The 19,563-nt window shown below is 34.0% G+C and overlaps 7 protein-coding genes and 1 non-coding gene across 8 annotated transcripts; 4 read left to right on the top strand and 4 right to left on the bottom strand.

The window, feature by feature from the left end:
• Window positions 1–2,026: 2,026 nt before the first annotated feature.
• Window positions 2,027–2,681, bottom strand: PHYBLDRAFT_152002 (hypothetical protein; the record flags this gene model as incomplete). The annotated part of the gene is made up of 2 exons (XM_018432805.1): window positions 2,027–2,392; window positions 2,445–2,681. 2 exons carry the CDS (start codon window positions 2,679–2,681, stop codon window positions 2,027–2,029), a joined length of 603 nt encoding a protein of 200 aa, XP_018285100.1.
• A 336-nt stretch (window positions 2,682–3,017) lies between these two features.
• PHYBLDRAFT_174766 (hypothetical protein) lies at window positions 3,018–6,368 on the top strand (the record flags this gene model as incomplete). Its single annotated transcript, XM_018437331.1, has 7 exons — window positions 3,018–3,220; window positions 3,290–3,401; window positions 3,460–3,914; window positions 4,443–4,949; window positions 5,009–5,835; window positions 6,245–6,306; window positions 6,333–6,368. The coding sequence occupies 7 exons, from the start codon at window positions 3,018–3,020 to the stop codon at window positions 6,366–6,368; spliced, it is 2,202 nt and encodes a 733-aa protein (XP_018285099.1).
• Window positions 6,369–8,768: 2,400 nt separating this feature from the next.
• PHYBLDRAFT_174765 (hypothetical protein) lies at window positions 8,769–10,041 on the top strand (the record flags this gene model as incomplete). The annotated part of the gene is made up of 4 exons (XM_018437330.1): window positions 8,769–9,218; window positions 9,277–9,582; window positions 9,647–9,814; window positions 9,889–10,041. The coding sequence occupies 4 exons, from the start codon at window positions 8,769–8,771 to the stop codon at window positions 10,039–10,041; spliced, it is 1,077 nt and encodes a 358-aa protein (XP_018285098.1).
• A 207-nt stretch (window positions 10,042–10,248) lies between these two features.
• Window positions 10,249–13,279, bottom strand: PHYBLDRAFT_174764 (hypothetical protein; the record flags this gene model as incomplete). Its single annotated transcript, XM_018437329.1, has 6 exons — window positions 10,249–10,611; window positions 10,669–11,589; window positions 12,265–12,725; window positions 12,788–12,904; window positions 12,976–13,068; window positions 13,138–13,279. The coding sequence occupies 6 exons, from the start codon at window positions 13,277–13,279 to the stop codon at window positions 10,249–10,251; spliced, it is 2,097 nt and encodes a 698-aa protein (XP_018285097.1).
• Window positions 13,280–13,847: 568 nt separating this feature from the next.
• PHYBLDRAFT_70410 (hypothetical protein) lies at window positions 13,848–14,532 on the bottom strand (the record flags this gene model as incomplete). Its single annotated transcript, XM_018442279.1, has 3 exons — window positions 13,848–14,129; window positions 14,188–14,260; window positions 14,330–14,532. 3 exons carry the CDS (start codon window positions 14,530–14,532, stop codon window positions 13,848–13,850), a joined length of 558 nt encoding a protein of 185 aa, XP_018285096.1.
• Window positions 14,533–14,867: 335 nt separating this feature from the next.
• On the top strand, window positions 14,868–15,453 carry PHYBLDRAFT_151997 (hypothetical protein; the record flags this gene model as incomplete). Its single annotated transcript, XM_018432804.1, has 2 exons — window positions 14,868–15,071; window positions 15,124–15,453. 2 exons carry the CDS (start codon window positions 14,868–14,870, stop codon window positions 15,451–15,453), a joined length of 534 nt encoding a protein of 177 aa, XP_018285095.1.
• An 807-nt stretch (window positions 15,454–16,260) lies between these two features.
• Window positions 16,261–17,821, top strand: PHYBLDRAFT_151996 (hypothetical protein; the record flags this gene model as incomplete). The annotated part of the gene is made up of 2 exons (XM_018432803.1): window positions 16,261–16,538; window positions 17,641–17,821. The coding sequence occupies 2 exons, from the start codon at window positions 16,261–16,263 to the stop codon at window positions 17,819–17,821; spliced, it is 459 nt and encodes a 152-aa protein (XP_018285094.1).
• Window positions 17,595–17,667, bottom strand: PHYBLDRAFT_t263. The gene has a single exon. It is a non-coding gene; the product is annotated as a tRNA-Asn (tRNA).
• Window positions 17,822–19,563: the final 1,742 nt, after the last annotated feature.

Here is a 19,563-nt window from a genome sequence, read left to right as displayed (position 1 = left end):
GACTCTGATTAGATTATATATATACTAGATTGACTGTCATTTACTTATATATTTACTAGATTAGCTGTAATTCACTTATATATATACAAGATCAGCTATTATCAGTTTATGTATATATCAGATTGGCTGTTGTTCACTTATATATATATCAGAATGGCTGTTATCAGCTTATATATATATAAGATTGGCTGTTATCTACTTATATATATATCAGATTGGCTGTTATCTACTTATACATATATCAGATTGGCTGTCATCCACTTATATATATATATCAGATTATACTGCAAAAATCATTGGGAATTATTATAATAATAGGTCTTGATTATTGGGATATTTTGTCATATAAAAACGAATTACTCGTAAATATTAAGGAAATCATAATTGACAAGTTGTTGAATAAAATGTCAAATATAATTGAATATTATGTTATTCCAAAAATAAAAACCGAGAGTTTAGGTATAATGTCTGTGTATCAACTGTTCTCAGAGATCAATTATATAGACTATTCCAAATACAGAACAATATATTATCTACTACTGATTACATCTGTAATTTGATGTAGGCCTTGTTTTTGTAACAACAGGCATAATAACAGTGTACTTCTTTAATGTTTACTGGCTAAATGAATCGAAGAAAAATTCTCATAGCTGCAAATGCTAAGCACGAGTCTCTCAATTGGATATTGTTTTGTTTTGAAAAATGATTTTTTTATTTGTTTTTATTTTGGATAAAAAAAGCTTTTTTTTTGACAATAATAAGAATTCTATATAGTATTACTATTTAATACACTAATCTTTTATACTATACTTATAAATTTTGTTTCAGAATTTTTTGAATTAATAAACTCGGGTAGTGAGTATATATGCTTACTGAAGGTATTTGATTAAAGGGAGTAGAAACATATTTACATACTGCTAGAATAATTTGTTAATAATGGAATAAAACACAGATTTATATTATTAAAAGCTACGAGCCAATGCGTCATTCAAGTATATATTACAAAGAATGGAATATAAAACATATACATACATATTTACTAAAGGAACATGTCTTATCCTTGAGTACCAGTCATATAAGAATGTGAAGAACCATTTCAACTGTAAAAAAGGAGAGTGAGAATGCTGATATAAAAAAACAAAACAAAATAAAAATAATACAATAATAAAATGAATAACACATACCCTTATATTCTTTAAATGATATGTTTTTACTGACCATATGTAAAGCAAGAGTGAACTATATTTAAAGTAGATGTTAGATATTGTTTTTAATACTGGAAAGAAGCTGCTGATATAGATATATATATACATGCCACCAATATGTTTTTGTTTTTTTTGTCTGCACCAGTTATATCAGAGAAATATATATAATGGCTATTTAAAATAATTTATAGTTAGTAAAATAATGATATACTACGGGAAAAAAAGTGGGGTTTTATAGCTGCTTTATGGCGGTTTGACAAGGCGGCTTTGTGGCGGTTTTTTGCCAAATATCCACTTTGCCCCCCTGGAGTTTAAATACATATTACGGATCTCCGCTTTCTGATTCTCCTTTGTTGACTCTTCTATTGGACAGCGTTTCATTCTTTATTGTATAAAGTATATTATATAATCGATTACTTTTATTGGGTACTCTCTTAAATGTCATTTATTACTTTAATATTTTAGCTTAGAAAGGAATTCTATTGGACACTAGTAATTTTTTTTTAATGTTACTTTTATGAAAACAGTTTTTTATTGGATAATATACATGTAAGTGTTTGATCATTTTAATAAATACAAATTTTTATTGGTTATTACAATAGAAGATCATTTTTATTAATCATTTTTATTAGTTGTTATGACAGAAAAAAAATCATATTGCTCATTTTACTGGTTATTATGACAGAAAAATAAATAATATTGTTTATTTTATTGGCTGTTAAAGCATAAAAAAAATCTATAGATACATTTTATTGGCTATTTACTATTTAATATTCTAGGTTTTCATAGTAAAATATCCTATTCAATTCCACTACACCGGATTACTTACGAGACTGTAATCTTTTATGGCGGTCCCTCCAGAGATGTGCAACTCTTGCAGTTGATGCCCAGTTTCCGAGACATCTAGTGAAGTCTATACCAGAATCCTTCATTATATTTGCGTGCCTGGCACACATTTCTTTCTTAAGTGCTACTGGTATAGACCCCCAGCTAGGATTAGGACCAAGAGCAATCACTGAAGGATGGGCAGCCATATCATCACATATAAGCTTTGTACACATATTGAGTGTGGCCTTTTCGTTACTTGTTACTTCAATGCCAAGGTCTTCACTTATCATCTTGAAGATATGCTTTAAAGTTATTTCACGGAATATGCTCACCGGTTTGCAGATGGTATTAGCACTAGACTATTAAATGACATATTAATATATATTCAACTCGTTTTATTTTTTGTCTTACAATGGCAGAGACAGAAGGCGAAGTGTGTTGGTTGGAAATGTTTCTATTCTCCAGTTGGCTCTGGAGAACAGTAATCTCCAAATTCAAATCTTTGATGCTCGTCTTCATTTCGAGCTTCAACTCTTCAATCTGTGCCTTCATTTCAAGTTTGGCCTTTTCTTGGCCTGCCTTCAAAGATAGTATCTCATTGTACATGGCGTGTAGCAAAGAGATGGAATTGTTATCTGTGTTATTCATGTTGAGAGTTTGGTTTACCTGAGAAAAAGGATTGTTGTGAAAGAAAGATAAAGGCCGAAAAAATTTTCTATTGTCTATTATTAGTTTCATATAAATGAGTTTAATCTATTGGTCCAACCAATATTATTATTGGGCTACTGTAGTTCTAATAACAGCTATTACGCAATGTTTTAGCTTCTGTTCCTGAGTTTATATTTGTATCATCTATGTCATTGCCTACTTGTAGTCATTAAGTCTATACAAATCTCAACGCTATTAAGTATAAAGGCATATTATTTAAAAGGAATTATCAATATTCATACCTTTATTCTTAAGTGTTTATTTCCAACCTAAAAAATGTCTTCAAATTCAATCCTTGATAGTTACCAATGCAATCAATGCAAAGAGCGCCACACCAATTTAAAAAAAGCCAAGAGTTGTAGAGCTCAATGCTTTAAGAACCGTCATAGAAGACATAATGATATCCAGACTTCACAGACCACGCCTGTTCCTGGACAAGTCAGTGTTGTTTTGAACACTGTCTCGAACGACACTATTGAGTAAGACTACAAATCACATACATACTATTAGAAAGTGTAATTAATTATATTGTTACCTTCATAAACAAGCAGAGAACGTGCTGATGCAATCGAAGATCAGATCATGGATACACTCAACAGCGAAGATAACGATGATCCAATTATGAATATCTTCAGTAATGATGACAATGATGAGTCTATGGTAAGATATATATATATGTCTTATTATATAATGCTAATTATTATTTACCTTGTTAAAGTATGATGCGGAACTTGGCAACGACATGGATATCATTGAAAACGAAACATCTCCTTTGGTTTTTGACTTCAGTCAGCCTGCACCTACCTCTGACAAAGACGATGCAAAGAACCTTGAGTTTCTCAAGATCATTAAGGATTTTGGTATCTCCCGCAATGCCCATGAAATGATAGTCAAGCATTTCAACAGCATTTTGGAAACGTCAACTTGTATTACATACAGAGCATGTACTCCCCATCTTGGCAAAAAGCTTTTGAAGCGTTTCTCGGGTGTTGAAGAGACAGTCCATGATATCTGTCAGAGGGGATGTATGCTCTTTACCAGTCCATCCCAGACTGAGTGCTCCAACTGTGGACAAAGCTGGTACAAAACAAGACGTGGAGAAACCGAGGGTGGTGATCTGGTTGCTGCTGCCACGATGATACAGCTTCCATTGGCGAGACAACTGGCTCTTGCGTTAGCCAACGAGAATACAAGAGCAGATATGCATTACCGCCATAATCATGAGCCAAGCTCGGATGGAAGTAAAACCGATGTGTTTGATGGCCAGGTTTACCAGCAAGTAAAACATCTGTTTTCCGGAAAAGATGACATTGCAATTTCGTTGTCTGTTGATGGATTCACGCCACACAATGTTCCTGGTTCTGTAACGATCCTCCATGCCACCATTCTTAACCTGAATCCCATGGTCCGGTATGAGAGAAGCAGAATGCTCCAGATCGCAATGATCCCAGGTCCAGGTGCACCTGCCAATTTCTGGTCGTTCATGGAACCAACGATGAAAGAGCTCCTGGTGTTGGAGAGCGAAGGGATGGTCGTCAAGACACCAAACGAGACCATTCGTGCCAAGGTACATGTCTTAATGGTCACTGGTGACATTCCCGCCTTAGCAAAGTTGGCATGTCATTCTGGACATATGAGCAAAGACGGTTGCCGTATCTGTCATGTTGTCGGCCAATGTCCCAAGCACGGACAATACTTCAGAACTTTGCCCAGCATCAATATCCGTACGCTGGAAAGTTTCCAGAATTTTTCCCAGGCCAGTGCATCCAGCCGCAAAGGGTTAAACGGACAATCCCCCCTGGCAACATTGAAGGTATTCTCTGGACCATTGTTTTTTGCCCTCGATGAGATGCATGGACTTTGCCATGGAATAAGCAAGCAGATCTGGGGTTTGGTTTCTGGTACCTATGGAACAGACCATTGTTTTGCTCTTTCTTCTGGTGTTCGGAAGGAGATCGGTACAGCAATGTACAAAACAAGAAATACCATCCCTACATCCTTCCATGGCAATTGGAGGGATGTATACAAGAACCCCAGGTTGTTCAAGGCCGTCGATTGGGCAGACTTTCTTCTGTTCATCATCCCTACGCTGGTGGCAGAGCGTATTGGAGATGCAACTGCCCGGAACGCGTTACTTGGCTTGGTTCAAGCATGTAACCTACTCATGAGCTGGGAGTTATCAGCAGAGAAACAAACCTCTATCAAAAGGTATATTTTAGTAAAAGCTATGTGTTATTCTATTATTTATTCTAACTATTTTTCTTCAGTAAACTTGAAATATGGAACATGTACCTGGAATCGCTGCTTACAAGTGGAAAAATCAAAATCAATATTTTCACTATAAACCAGCATCTTCTTCAGCACTATCCTCTCATGATTGACGCATACGGCCCACCTCATGCATATAGCGCCAGATCCGTGGAACGGGCAATCGGTGAATACTCAAGGGCTATCAAGAGTAATTCTGCTATAAATGTTAACGCTGGCAATATCATGCTTGGCTTAGCACAAATACGACAAGCAGAGGCCGGAGCCACTGTCATGATTACAGAAGCAAGAACAGCACGACACTTACAATATGAAGATTCCACTGCTGGTTGGCCGTTGACAGATGAGGGTGAGCGTGTTGGTGCTGGGTCTGATATTGAGTTCTGGGGGCCTTTGAGGAATAGAACGATCCAAGATAGTTTTGAAGGCATTTCTTGTCTTTCGAAACTTCTTGAAGACTTCTACGAATCAAAGGGGGAAGAGTGTAGTATGATTGAAGCAGCTATACAAACTAGCCGCAAGGCATTTGTCAATGGTTGTGTGATTGACTCTGCACTCGACCAAAATTGTGTAAGGGAGGCACATAACATCAGATTACAGATTCAGGTTGATGAAAACCGCAACATAAATTCTGCATACTCCCCGGTTTACAAGGATTTCTTCAGAAAAGTTGTTGTCTTCTTTGAGCACAAGCTCAACAAGAAGAGGTGGCCGCTTGCTCTTGTAGAGATTGCGGCAGTCCGTTTGGTAAATGGTATACCAGTTGTTAACAATGGGCAAATGAAGCCAAAGGTAGTTCACCTGGCAGGTGTCAAAGAATTGGTTGGTTTGGTGAAGTCGGACGCGACTATAAATACAACAACAACAACAACAACAACAACAACAACATACATAGTGTGGCCAGAGCTTAACCGCGGCCCAAAATTATCACTTGGTTCTCTTGCAGACCTATAATTTTTTTTTTTTTTGTAATACATTTTTTTTTCAAATTGTCTTAACATATTTTATTTTCTCAGCAGAAAGTTTAGATATTTTCTTCTCTTTTTCTTCTGACTTTTAATAGTCATCAAATGCAATCTACATTTACTAAAAATGTAAAGTCTGTAGTTAAAGCTTACTTTTGTCTATCAGGAGATTTAATTTTAGGTGGTCAATTTGCTTTTTGTCAACCTTTTCAAAAAACAGAGATTTTCTAGTTTCAAATTGGGTTTTTAGTGATTTTTTAATTATTATAGGCCGAAAACATAGTCACAAAAGCAAAAAACCACCATTTTTTCCCGTAGTGATATATTTAATGGTAAAGTACCTTTTGTATAATAAAAGACATCTGCATCATATGTATATATTAAGGGTGCCTAAAGTGAAACATAGTAGGATTAAAAGAGTGTTATTTTTATTAATATTATTAAAGAGTAGAGAAAAACAAAAAAAGGTGGGAAAATAAAAAACAGTGTTTGAAAAAGCCGTACACCCTGAAAAAGTTATTAGACTGTTTCTCTTACTTTGAAAAAAAAATTGTCTACTAATTATAGCTTTACACTGGAAAAATAGGGTAATTTCATCTGGATCAAATGTACCAAAAATGTAGATGATTGAGCCGATATCATCACAATTTTTGTGATATATCATTTTGAGCAATGGTACGATATCATCTATGGTGCTGATGCGTATCATCATAACAACGGGTACACGAAAACCCAATGTAGAACGATTGTCAGTCTGCAAACTATGGAAACTGAATAAATATTGTAGTTACGCTTTACTCCTATCGAGTCTACCTCTTTATGTGTTATATTTTGAGGTCTATAAAGAGCTAGCGTCCCATATTATTATTTTTACCGGGTTTTTTTATTGGCTGCAGAAATGCTTTAAAAACTATCAAAGAGATGATTGTAGGTTTTTTACAATATAAAGAAATGATGATAGTTGGTTTTTTATACATGCTCAAAGTGATGAAACTAGGTTTTTTATACACACAAAAGCAATGAAACTAGGTTTTTTTACAATGGAAAAGAGAAACAAAGCATGGGTAGATTTTTATAAACAAGCCTCTTTGGTTTGTTTATTTATTTTACTTTTATTTATTTATTTTTTGGAAAAACATTGGGTTATACATTTTTTGTTCAATTTTGTTTTATTTGATAGGAAAATCTTTTCTAGATAAAAATCCTAATTTCGCGACAGTTTTGATACTATAGCTATTATAATCGCTAATACTTCTTGCTCGCTATATATAATTTAAAGCCTTCCGGGAGTAGACATGGAATACATACTTTAATAGCGGGAATGCTATTAAAAAATGATTAATAGAAAAGAAGAATTAGTAAATGATTTAAATTGAAATTTCTTCATAAATACTTACAAGGTGGAGAAGACTTGACATAAACTTGATATAAACATGTTCTTCAGAATTATCAAGACAATACCAGTAGTCTTTGAATAGAGATACATTCTAAAAATGAATAATTATTAATATTGTGCGTAGTAAAGGCGTATTTATTAAATATATTGTAGTTAACTTACCAAATATTACTGATTATACGTCTTTGTGCATAATATTAGACATAACTAATAAATCATAATAAAAATAAATATATATCTATGAGGAAGACAAAAGAATAATTTGAATTTTTTTTAAGAAAAAAACTTACTATCATGTTCGATTAAGAGATGATGAGACTCAATGGAAATGAGTAGCAATGGCTAGACAAACAATATGATGAGTAACAAAGATCTGTAAGAGAATGATATCTTACCTTGATATATCAGACAGAGTATAGCCAAACAAAGAGACACATATTTGGTATTGAGCTATAAAAGAAAGAAAAAATTATAAGTGAAATTGTAAAAACATAAGCAAAAGAGAAACAAAGAAAATATCAATAATAAATGTTGTTAAAAGAAAAAAAAGAAAAAAAAAGACTTGTCTTAAAATCCAGTTTGACCCTGACAAAATGCGGGCTGTAAAAAGTAATACTCCAAAAGAAGATGACCACCGTCATCTTGAAATACTACTTTGTGCCTCATTGAGTTAGAAAAGAAGTTGTCTAAATGTGGATCAAGCGGTTAGGAGATGTGCTTAAATATCAAATGAAATGTAGAGAGTTAATCTGCACCACTTATCCTCTTTACTAGTATGTGAATTTTAAATATGATTGTTGTAAATGAGTATTGACTACTGCTGTAATTGAGAATAAGTCTGAAGGAAATAATACAAGGCCTCAGCTATTCCAGTCAAAGGTGTCTACCGATTACTTTATTATTTAACACACAGGTTTAGCATGCATGATAGTGATTATATTTCATATGATGATATCACCATAATATGGGATACATCAGTGGATTATTATAAGCATAATTATAACTCATAAACACATTTACTTTCGATGTTAATACTTCATTGGGACTACACACATTTATATAATTAATCATACATTAATTATTCCAAGATCACGTTGCTCTGATTAAGGCTCAGATAGGATCGATTACCTGACCCCAGTCATATAATTTTCCCAATCCAAAACAATATAAATAGCAGTAGTAGTTCAGTGTAGGAACCTCGTCAAACTTTGATACAAAATCTTTCTCAATAAACAAAACCTACACAAGTTCTCACAAATCTTCGTTCCTAATTTCAAATCTTGAATTCTTCCTCTTAAAAACTTCTTCAACTTCAACCACTACAACAATGATATAACAAGTGTAGTGAATTGTACAATATTAGTTGAAAATTATTAATATTTATTTTATTAACAGAAAATGACAAAGCGTATTCCTACTGCTCCCTGCCGACCCAACCTATGCATGAATGCTGTTCTTAATAGCACAATTGCAGGTGTTGTTGCTCCAATTGATACACTAACTCCAGAAGTAGCAGTTGATACAGCCCCTGAAGTTCAAGTCACTGTGACCCCAATGGATCACGTCCTTACCTTGTTGGCAGCCAACAATGTGTCGATGCAATCCTTGCAAGAAAATGCAAAAGGAGTGACTGATGCAATAACTCATTTGAAGAATGGCCTGGATTTGTCCAACAAGACAAATGAATTTTTGAAGAACTCGGTCCTTCAGGTCATGACTGAAAATGCTGAAATAAAAAAGGCAATGACCAGCCAAAATTCCGTGATGCCTTCTGCTGTACCAGCAGATTCTTCGTCTTCCATGGATGATGATCTTGACCTTGGAGCAAAACATCATCCCTTGATTTCTGTAAGTAAATTGATAATAATAACATTACTGATTAATATATCTAGTACTGTTTTTATAGCAACTTATCAATAGTTACATCAAGAAACCAAACTTTGTTAGCACAGACCCACTCAAAGTTGCTGAGAATAATAATAGATCAGCATGGTCAATGACTGGCACATATGGCAACAAGTACAACAAGACACTTGCACTGGCTCTCTTCAAGTACCTGAGACCTCAAAGATGTTGCACAAATGTGTCAAAGAGTGTCATTATGAATATAATAAAGAATCACTACCAAAATCAAGTGCGAGTCTTCCGGACCTCAGCAGAGAAGATTATGGCTAGAAATAAAGCTGGAAGAAGACGCAACAGAAAGAAGACCGTAAGTTTTAAAATAAAGTTAATTTACTATTGATTTAATGTTTTAATACAATACTCTTTGGTAGCTTCTTGACCGTCGTATTATCACGTATCAGACATACACAGAGGCTATTCATGAGGGCATGAATCGATATGATTGCGGAAATATTCTTTCTATTGACGTGATGTCTGATGGCAAGTCAGATAGAGATAACAAAGTGCGGGCATATCATCCCAGCTGGAGAACTGATGAGGTAATGTTAAACATCTATTTATGTTTTAAAGAAAATAATAATACTTTATTAATACTATTTATTCTTTAAACCAGCTCCAGACGTTTATTAGTACTATTGATGAACTTACTGTTATCCGTTTGAAGAAAAATTCAGAAAGCTTGAAAAAGCGCATCCCTTATGAGAAAGAAGTGAGCATTCCTGAGAATTTGGCAGTCACTTTACCAGATTGGTGCTTTTCAAAATAAATCATTTTTTTCTTGCCAACTATTTTAGAGTCTTTTTTCTACTTGTTTATGTTTACAGATTAGCATGATGTATACAGATGCATGTATAGCATGCCAAGTACAAACAAAAATTTATAGAAATAATAAAAAATAAACGTGCAGCTATATATATTAGTCTGTATTAATTAATTTTTCTTTTTTATACGTGTTTTATTTTTGTATTTGAATCTAAATATATATTTTTCGCGGCAAAGGAACTATACACATCTGAACTTCGCCTTCTAGATCAAGGTGCTCGCCTACTGCAACTGGATAGCAGATTCTATGCACTGGGAGAATGCTGTTCATGCTGTCATCTTCGAACCCCACCTTATTCACCTCAACTCCTTCTCCTGCTCTGGGCTGAAGTAAAACTTCCTTGTACCATTGTACATATGCAAATACATGCTGGCTCGCATGACCAGCAAATGAGTTTACAGTAGTATTGACAAAGAGGTACTGAATTTGGCCCGCGTATGGCTTGGTACTTCTACCATCACTTGTCTCAAACAAGGTTTGCATGAACGATCCACGCTGATTCTTCGTTTTGCTCTTGTAGATTTACCCAAGAAGATTGATTGATTCAAACTTCTGTATCCGATTGTTAACAAAATTATTGGAATGACCAGCCTGACGATAATGAACAAGAGTTTGATCATCGTATGTCTTGCAATAGTATTCCAACAAATGCTCATACTTGGATTCATCCATGGAAATCTCCCCCTTTAGAGCTAAAGGAAGTGCGGAAGGGGGCAAAGGCTCGTTTCCCTTGACGATATCAAAGTTGATCTCAGGAGAATCAAGAAAAGCATTGATATCGAATTGGATTGAGGTGGCAGTGGAAGTGAAAGTGGCTATGGAATTGGCAGTGGATGCAGTGAGCTCAAGGATGATCGCCGAATGCTCAGGTCGAATTATTGGCAAAGTTTGGCAAATAAGATCTCCCTGGTATGCTTCTTCAAGATACTTCTTCATATAGGTTCCCTCAAACCCATCTTTTCTATTTGTCGCATAGTTTTTCAAGATACCATTGCATCTTTCGAAACTAAAAAGCCAATAGCCATAAACCGGGCCAAAGTTCAGTACAGTCTCTCGCAGATGAAGATGGAGATGCATGTTTGGCGAAAGGAATGGGGCTTTATACAACTTCTCGCACTCTCTGCAGAAAGCCCCCAAAGATTGATGGGCTTCATCAAGGTGAGCCATGGATATGCTTGGCATTGAGAGGTACTGACATGCATTGACAAACGTTGTCCAGTTACTGAGATGAGCTTCAGGTAGACGACCACGCAGGAGAACAGGAGAGTACACCAAGCACCAAGACTTCCACTCGTCGGCCTTCATGAATGGGAAGCCACGCCCGATCTTTGTCCCTAATGGCGTGTAGTCCTCTGGCAGTACAAGCTTGTCAGCATCCAACTGCATTTCGGCCAAGTGTGCATCTGTGATGAGACCTGAAGATCTCCATTTCTTCATTATCCTCTTTGCTGTTCCAAGGTACAGGTTGTGCATCAGATTGATGACAGTGCACTCCACAAGGTTAAAGTAAACCAGGTCATGCAATTCTGACCATCGGACACCATTTTCCCTCTCCAATCTCTTTCTCTGTGCATCACTGCTGGCCATTCTCCACAACTCAGCATCACGGTGGTTTTCGGCATCAGTGCGAGGCACCCACTCAGAAAACACGAACCCAGAGTAGTCCACAGCATTGGAGTCTGGAAGGCGAGGGAACTGTCGGTTGCACTTATTGCATGCACATGTGCTTGAATGAGAGGTGAACCCACAAGTCTTACGGGCAGCAGGAATGTCGCAGGCAACAAGAAGAAGGGCAGCACGGACAAGAGCACCAGATGGGCACTGTACGGTAGGCATCACCACACCGCCATACAACTGGTTGAGTTCCACGACAAGGGGACGGAGGTAGTGATTGATCTCACTTGTCTTTGCTTCCTTGGGCCCTGGCATGAGACCAACAAGAACAACATTCTCCTTCTTGTACCATTCCGATCTTGGCAAGTTGTTGATGCAAAGGTATATCGCACCACAGGAGTAAGTGACCCCATCGAAAGGTTGAAACCAATTGATGTTCACGGTAAGCATTATGGAGCGCTCATGATTCACAAACGGTAAACCATTGCTATCCTTCAGACTGTTCCACTTCGTACCGTCGTAAATGTCAAACATCATACCTGGAACTTGCACTCTGATTATCCAATGGTTGATGGTGTCTTCGAATCCAGGGCGGCAAAAAAGGATAGACAATGTTTTGATTATGGAGTTATACATGTAGATCTTTTTGGGGATAGTCAAGGCTCTTGATGTTGCAAAGAAAAGAGCGTTTCCACATTCTCTACCAGAGAGTCTCTCGAAATTACAGCACTCTGGAACAACATCGGACTCTTCGTATACTTTGTTACAATCGCCACATGCAACAAACCGCTGGACACCTCGAGTCACGTCGCTGAGACTGGTCATAGAGTTGACACCGTTTATACTGAGGGGAAGATGGAAAGACTGTCCAAAGTGTGCCAATACTTCGTTAAGAAACTTTAACAGAACAGCACCACCAGAATTGACAACATATTTGGATATGAAGAAGGCAGCAAAAGAAGCAATGAAAGCATGAGTAGGATTGACTGGCATATTGGATGAAGAAAAGTGCTCTATTTGAAAAAAAATCAATACTTGTTGACTTTATTGATTTATATGTGCTTTTTGTACTAACCTCTAACATCATCAGATTCATCGTCAGAAATATCCAAAATGGTTGCTTCAATGACACCCTCATCTTCGCTTTCAGAATCAAACAATGAATCAATGCCAAAAAGAGGTAAGTCTTCAGCTGTTTTGTTAGGTAAAAAAGAATCAAATTATTAGATATTATAAATGATTATAAAACTTTAATAAAAATACTATGCATATCTTCAACTTGATCTTCGGCATCAACATTGTATTCAAAGTCAATCTCCATGTCATTGTCATTCGACATTACTTCTATAACTGAGGCTATATTATATGAAAATAAATATTTAATTAAAATTGTCTCAATAATAATTTTCTTAAATTTGAACTTACAAGAAGATCCTGACTGATATTGTCTCACGATATCCTGTTGTGCATGTCTTCTGAGTGTTTGGGTAGACACCAAAACAAATCCCATGCTATTGGAAGAACATTTAGAGCACTTGCATTCTGAATTGTTGTTGTTGTTTGACATATTGTGTGCGTATGTTTTATTTTTTAAGTCTTTAGAATTGACAAGAATAGAAAATTGTTCAGGAATACAATTTAATATATATCTTTCCAAATTACACCAGCTTCCAAAATGACATAGTTTATTCCGGCTGTTAAAATGGGCAGTTCTCTAAACAGTAATTGATTGCCTCATTCTAAAATACAATAATATACACTTTTGTTAAAACATGTCGTCATATACATTTTATTAGCTGTAGAGCATATACAACAAAAATATTTATAGTAATATCACGACCATTAACCTCATCATACTTATAAATAAATATTACAACAATAAAAAGCTTTATTATCTCACTCAAAAGATATCACTTGGTTTAAGTTTCCTATAACTATTGACTCTGCGACATGGCTACAAGTCCCAAAAAGAAATCTCGCAGACATTTTTTACAAAAAAGAGTAAACTTGTTTTTTCATCCAATAAAACAGACCGAGCATTATCATTGCTGTCGAAAATAAAAAAGACAAAAGTGATGGAAATTTAAGCTACCACTCCACAAATAATAGTACTCTACGCCATAGATGAAATTACCCTATTTTTCCAGTGGATCTTTGCCAAGGTCGGATGTACACACTCTATATGTTATATCTGTAGAAGTGGCAAGAATTCCATTGAAATGACTGGTAATTTTTTCATGTGCTTTGTGAGAGATATCATAGTCTTTGTTGATTTGGATGAATTTGAGATTCTTTGCATCATCATAACTGGGAGTAGGAAGAGATTGACTGAAGTCATATACCATAGGCGTGGCTACATCTTCAGTATCTTTCACTGCAACTAATTCTTCGATGGTATTATCATATTCAATATCATACTTTAATTATGAAAACACAAATTAGTATAATATATTCATATATGTATATATATCTTACCATGGATTCATCATTATCACTATTATTGAAGGAATTCACTGTTTGGTCATTGTTTGTTGTATTGTTTTCTCTGCTTGTTTATAAAGATAATAACATAATTAATTGCACTTTCTAATAGTACGTATGTGATTTGTAATCTTACACAATGGAGTTGTTTGAATCAGTGTTCAAGACAATGCTGACTTGTTTAGGAACATATATGATCTGAAAAGTCTGGATAGCATTATGTTTTCTATGGCGGGTTTTAAAGCATTGAACTCTACAATTTTTGGCTTTTTTTAGACTGGGGTCGTGTTCTTTACAAAAAATGCATTGGTAACTATCAAGGATTGAATTTGAAGACATTTTTTAAGTTGAAAATAAACACTTTAGAGTAAAGATATAAATATTAATAATTACTTTTAAATGGTATGCCTTTATATTTAATAGCTTTGAGATTCAAACAAACTTAATAACTTCAAGATGATGACATAGATATTATGAGTATAAACACAGGAACAGAATTTGAAACATTGCCTATTAAGCTGTTAATACAACTACGGCAAGTTAAAATCAATATTGTCTGAGATGAATAAGTCAAACTAATTAATATGAAACTAATAATAGACAATAGAAATTTTTTTCAGCCTTTATCTTTCTTTCACAACAATCCTTTTTCTCAGGTAAACCAAACTCTCAACATGAACAACACCAACAACAATGACATCTCTTTGTTACACTCTATATACAATGAGATTCTATCTTTGAAGGCAGGCCAAGAAAACTTCAAGCTGGAAATGAAGACACAGATTAAAGAGTTAAAGTTGGAGATCACCACTCTCAAAAATCAACCAGAGACCCAAAATACTCTAAACCAAGACACTTCGCCTTTTCTCACTACCATTGTAAGTCAAAAATAAAATAATGTAAATAATATATTAACATGTTATTTAATAGTTGGGTAGTAATTATATTCACAAACCTGCGGAAAATTTCTGTGACATAACTTTGATGCACATTTTCAAAATGATAAGTGAAGATCTTGGCATTGAAGTAACCAGTCATGTAAAAGCCATACTCACTTTGACCACAAAGCTTATATGTGATGATATGGCTGCCCATCTTTTAATGATCGCTCTTGGTCCTAACCCTAGCTGGGGGTCTATACCAGCAGCAGTTAAGAAAGAAATGTATGTAAGTCATGCAAGTATAATGAAGGATTCTGGTATAGACTTCACCGGATGTCTTGGAAACTGGGCATCAACTGCAAGAGTTGCTCTTCTCTGAAGAGATTGTCATAGAAGATTGCAGTTTTGTAAGTAATCAAAATGCAATAGGATTGAATAGGATACTATACTTTAAAAACATAAAAGATTTAATAGTTTATTACCAATAAAATGTATCTATTTTTTTGCGTTAATAACCAATAAAGTGAGTAATAAAAACTACTTTCTGTTGTATAAGCTAATAAAATGAATAATAAAAGCTATCTCTTATTGTATAAGCCAATAAAATGAATTTAAAAAAACTATTTTTATAAAGTCAACCATTAAAAATTTGTATTTATTAAAATGATCAAAATGTATATGTATTCTATCCAATAAAAACTATTTTTAAAAGTGTAACAATAATAATGAGTAACTAGTGTCCTATAGAAATCCTATATAAACTAAGTTTTAAAGCAAAAACATGAATCAAAATTATGCTCAAGTAAAAATAATCAATTCTATATAAACTTTACACAATAAATAAAGAAGTCATGTCTAATAGAAAAGCCAATAAAAAATAATAAGGAAGCGGAAATTTGTAAAAAGTGTTTAAACTCAAGGGCAGTAAAATGGATTTTAGGCAAAAAACTGCCAGAACACTGCCATCTAAAACTGCCAGAAAACCACCAGAAAGCCGCACTTTTATTTCCCATAGTGTCACTAGTATTAATACTATGCTTTTATTTATTTATTTAAGGTCTATAAGTGTTGCTCCTTTGCTGACAATTCTGTTTGGTATAAGCTCTTGGTCAAAGAGAAAGAACTGCCAACCTGCTCTTGTCCAGACACAAATCATTTGTACAAGCATATTTTTTTGGTCTGCAGAATGATAGGACTTCAGTACTCTTTGATCAAGGAGCTTCCTATTATTCAGAATCAAGATGTACAAGAAGAAAGAGAAGAAGTAAGTGCTACAGTACAGGATAAGCTGCATTGTCTTGAGTTTGTTGAGATACAGATAAACTTGCTCAAGAAAATTGAGCAAACCGTGACAAAACGAAATGCCATGGTCATGGATAATCTCTCTGGAATGGACGTTTCTGTTCAGATCCTGAGGGATTGTCTCTCCTTTTCGGAAGAAGCAGGTGCTGCTCCCCAGCAGAAGTATAAAAAAAACAATAAAAAAAAAACAATAAAAAAAACAATAAAACATATTTTATCAATTCTATTTTTTTTTATAAATTTAGTAATAAAAACAGAATAAATAAACTAAGCTATTAGCTAGCTATCAACGACTTCATCAATTTGATTCATTAAAAAAATCTGTATTTTTGAAAAAAAAGTAGAGCACTTTGCAATTTTATCATCTTTTTGTCTGGGCCAAAAATTATAAAGTTTGAATGAACAGTGACTGGTTGCACTTGGTAGTAATTAAAGGTTTTTGTTATAAGTGTCAGAAAAAAATATCAGATTGAGACTTGACATTAACATAATGTTGTTCCTGATCTGGGTTGATCTTTCTTTTATTATAACAAAGTCAAAAGGTCAAACTCACTGGGGATCAAAAGGTATATATAAAATCAAAGAGAAAATAAAAGAGACTTTTTATTGATATGAATTGAATTGTCTTATATAGTTTTCTAAACTAATACTGTGTATTATCCGCAGTAGCTATTATATTATATTTAAATAAAAGAAGAGTCATTATACTGCAGCTAATGCTCAGAAAGATGTTATTATGCATAAAGAGGTACTGCGGTTAGTCATCTTCAGATTTTACAGATTTATCAAAATAATATCTGACAATAATAACAAGTCAGTAGAACTCGTTGTCATGCCCAAATTCTTGTCAACTAATCAGAATGACGGTTACACAGAATTCTCTTTTGAGAACGACAACCAAAGTGATTTTCTTTTGCTTACAAAAGAATTAGAAAGCACATAGCTTAACAAAAGTAGAATAGAAACCAAGACAGACATTTATAACCACTGAGTAGGTTTAAAAAAGATATAAAAGAGAGCGTTATTTTATTTAATAAAAGTTATCTATCTTTCTATCCTCTTTTTATTCTTTTATCTTTGTTTACGATTCCCAGTGGGTTTGATCAATTTTGGCTGTGTTATAGCATTGGAAGAACAACCCAGATCGAAAATGACATCGTATCACAAAAATTAAGCATGACATAGGCACAACAAAAAATAAGTATTTATCATATTAAACGCTCCCGGGTGGGCTCGAACCACCAACCTCCTGATTAACAGTCAGACGCGCTGCCAATTGCGCCACGGAAGCTTTCATGAATGTCATGTGTATTGTACACAACTCTATCAATTGGCCATGTTGTGGTGCACGATACTGGAAGGTCAGTCTGCTCGGTGGGTTTGTCCAGTGGTTTGTTGTGACGTGTCGTCCCGGTTATGAGAGGCTGACGTCAACGGTTTGTTGATGTGGTGCTGTGCCCTCGGTAGTAAGAGGAGAATTTTTCCGTGCACAGGAAAAATCTCATTTCCGTTCCCTGTTCCTTCTACATATAATACTTTTTCCTTTTCTCTTGTTAACATATTTGTCTACATTGTACTCATTCGAAATCATGGTCCCCCATGCTAGTAACATTCCTCTTCTACAATGCACATAATTAATCTTGCTTATATCTCCATGCAACATCAGTACTTTTATTATTATATTTTTACTGTATCTTTATTCATATATTTTATCCTTGCCATATCGATTACTCATCATTCTATTTTACTATCTTTATTTTTCTATACTTCTATAATCAATTGTAAATCTTGTCGACTATAAAAGAGAAGAAATTTCATTCAATAAAATCTTTATCTTTTGATTTAATTCAATATCTTTTTCTTGTTTTCTTCTCTTTGTGATTTATAACATCTTGCAATATAGCATATCAGTTCCTTGATTTAAAGAAGACTGTTTGTCGGTTTTGGTCTCTTCATCAGTTACTACTTTTTTGTTTTGTCATTCTCTTTTCATATACCTGTCTCTCTCTCGCTTTTAACAACAATTCTATTGATTGTTCTATTTTTTCTTACCTGTCAACTATTACTGCTTGCTACTTTTTACTGTATTCATCTTCTGTTCTATTCAATAATCATTGTATTTTATTTGCCAAGTGATCCGTACGAATTTACAACAAATCTAACACATCACACGTCAAATGTGACACCAGGTGTTGTAAAAATAGCCAGCTCTCAACAAAATTTTGGTTGTCCGGCAGTGAAATGATGTTGCAGAATTCTTTGTAATTCAAGAAAAATTATATTCTATTATTTTTTGATTTTCTGATGGTGGCTGAAGCTGAATAGAAAAAAAATTTTCTATTTGTAGAGCAAAACACCAATAAGTACAATAAAAAAGCATCATTCTGTCAACAATAACTTTACGTAACTACATATTGTATCTTATTTTCTCACTATATTTAACTGAATGAATCAAGTTGAAATTAACATTATTTTTATTATATTTTCTTTACAAGCATAATTATTTTCATTATTATGACTTAATAATTATTTTATTTTATTTGTACTTAATGATAGTAAAGAATAAATCACATTTAAAAGATTATCAATTATATAACTATCCTTATATTTTTCAATATTTTATATATTTAATTATTTAACAAGTCAATTGCAAAACTATAAATATCGCAATATTTGCATTTAATAAATATTGATTTTACTTTATCTTTTTTTCTGATAACAAGTGCTCTTAATATTTAATACTGTTGATATTTTACTTGTTTGATTATCTAAATATATTGAGTCAAGTCTATTAAAATTAATCAATAGTATTATTTTTCATTAATATATTTTGTAGTGATCCAGACACTCGGATGTTGGATTTATCACATATAAGAACATATTCATATTGGAATAGCGTAGTAGCTATCATCTTGTCAGTATAAAATATATATAAATGATTAAGTAATCAACCCAATAATTATTATAGTTAGTACTGTAGATAATATCTTAAAGATTGTTAAAATAATTATATTATACTGCCAGGTAAACTGTATCAGATTGATATGAAGCTAATTTAGTAGGAAATTCTAAAGCTCTAATATAAAAGAGAAAAGAATAGCTAAGAGCTAAAGAAGTACAATTTATGACTTGATGTCATAATTGTAACACCGACACTAGTTAAGCAGTAAATACACTCTAATAACCA

This window comes from Phycomyces blakesleeanus, assembly GCF_001638985.1.
Source record: "Phycomyces blakesleeanus NRRL 1555(-) unplaced genomic scaffold PHYBLscaffold_32, whole genome shotgun sequence".
NCBI lineage: Eukaryota > Fungi > Mucoromycota > Mucoromycetes > Mucorales > Phycomycetaceae > Phycomyces > Phycomyces blakesleeanus.
This window is presented reverse-complemented; position numbering and strand designations above follow the sequence as displayed.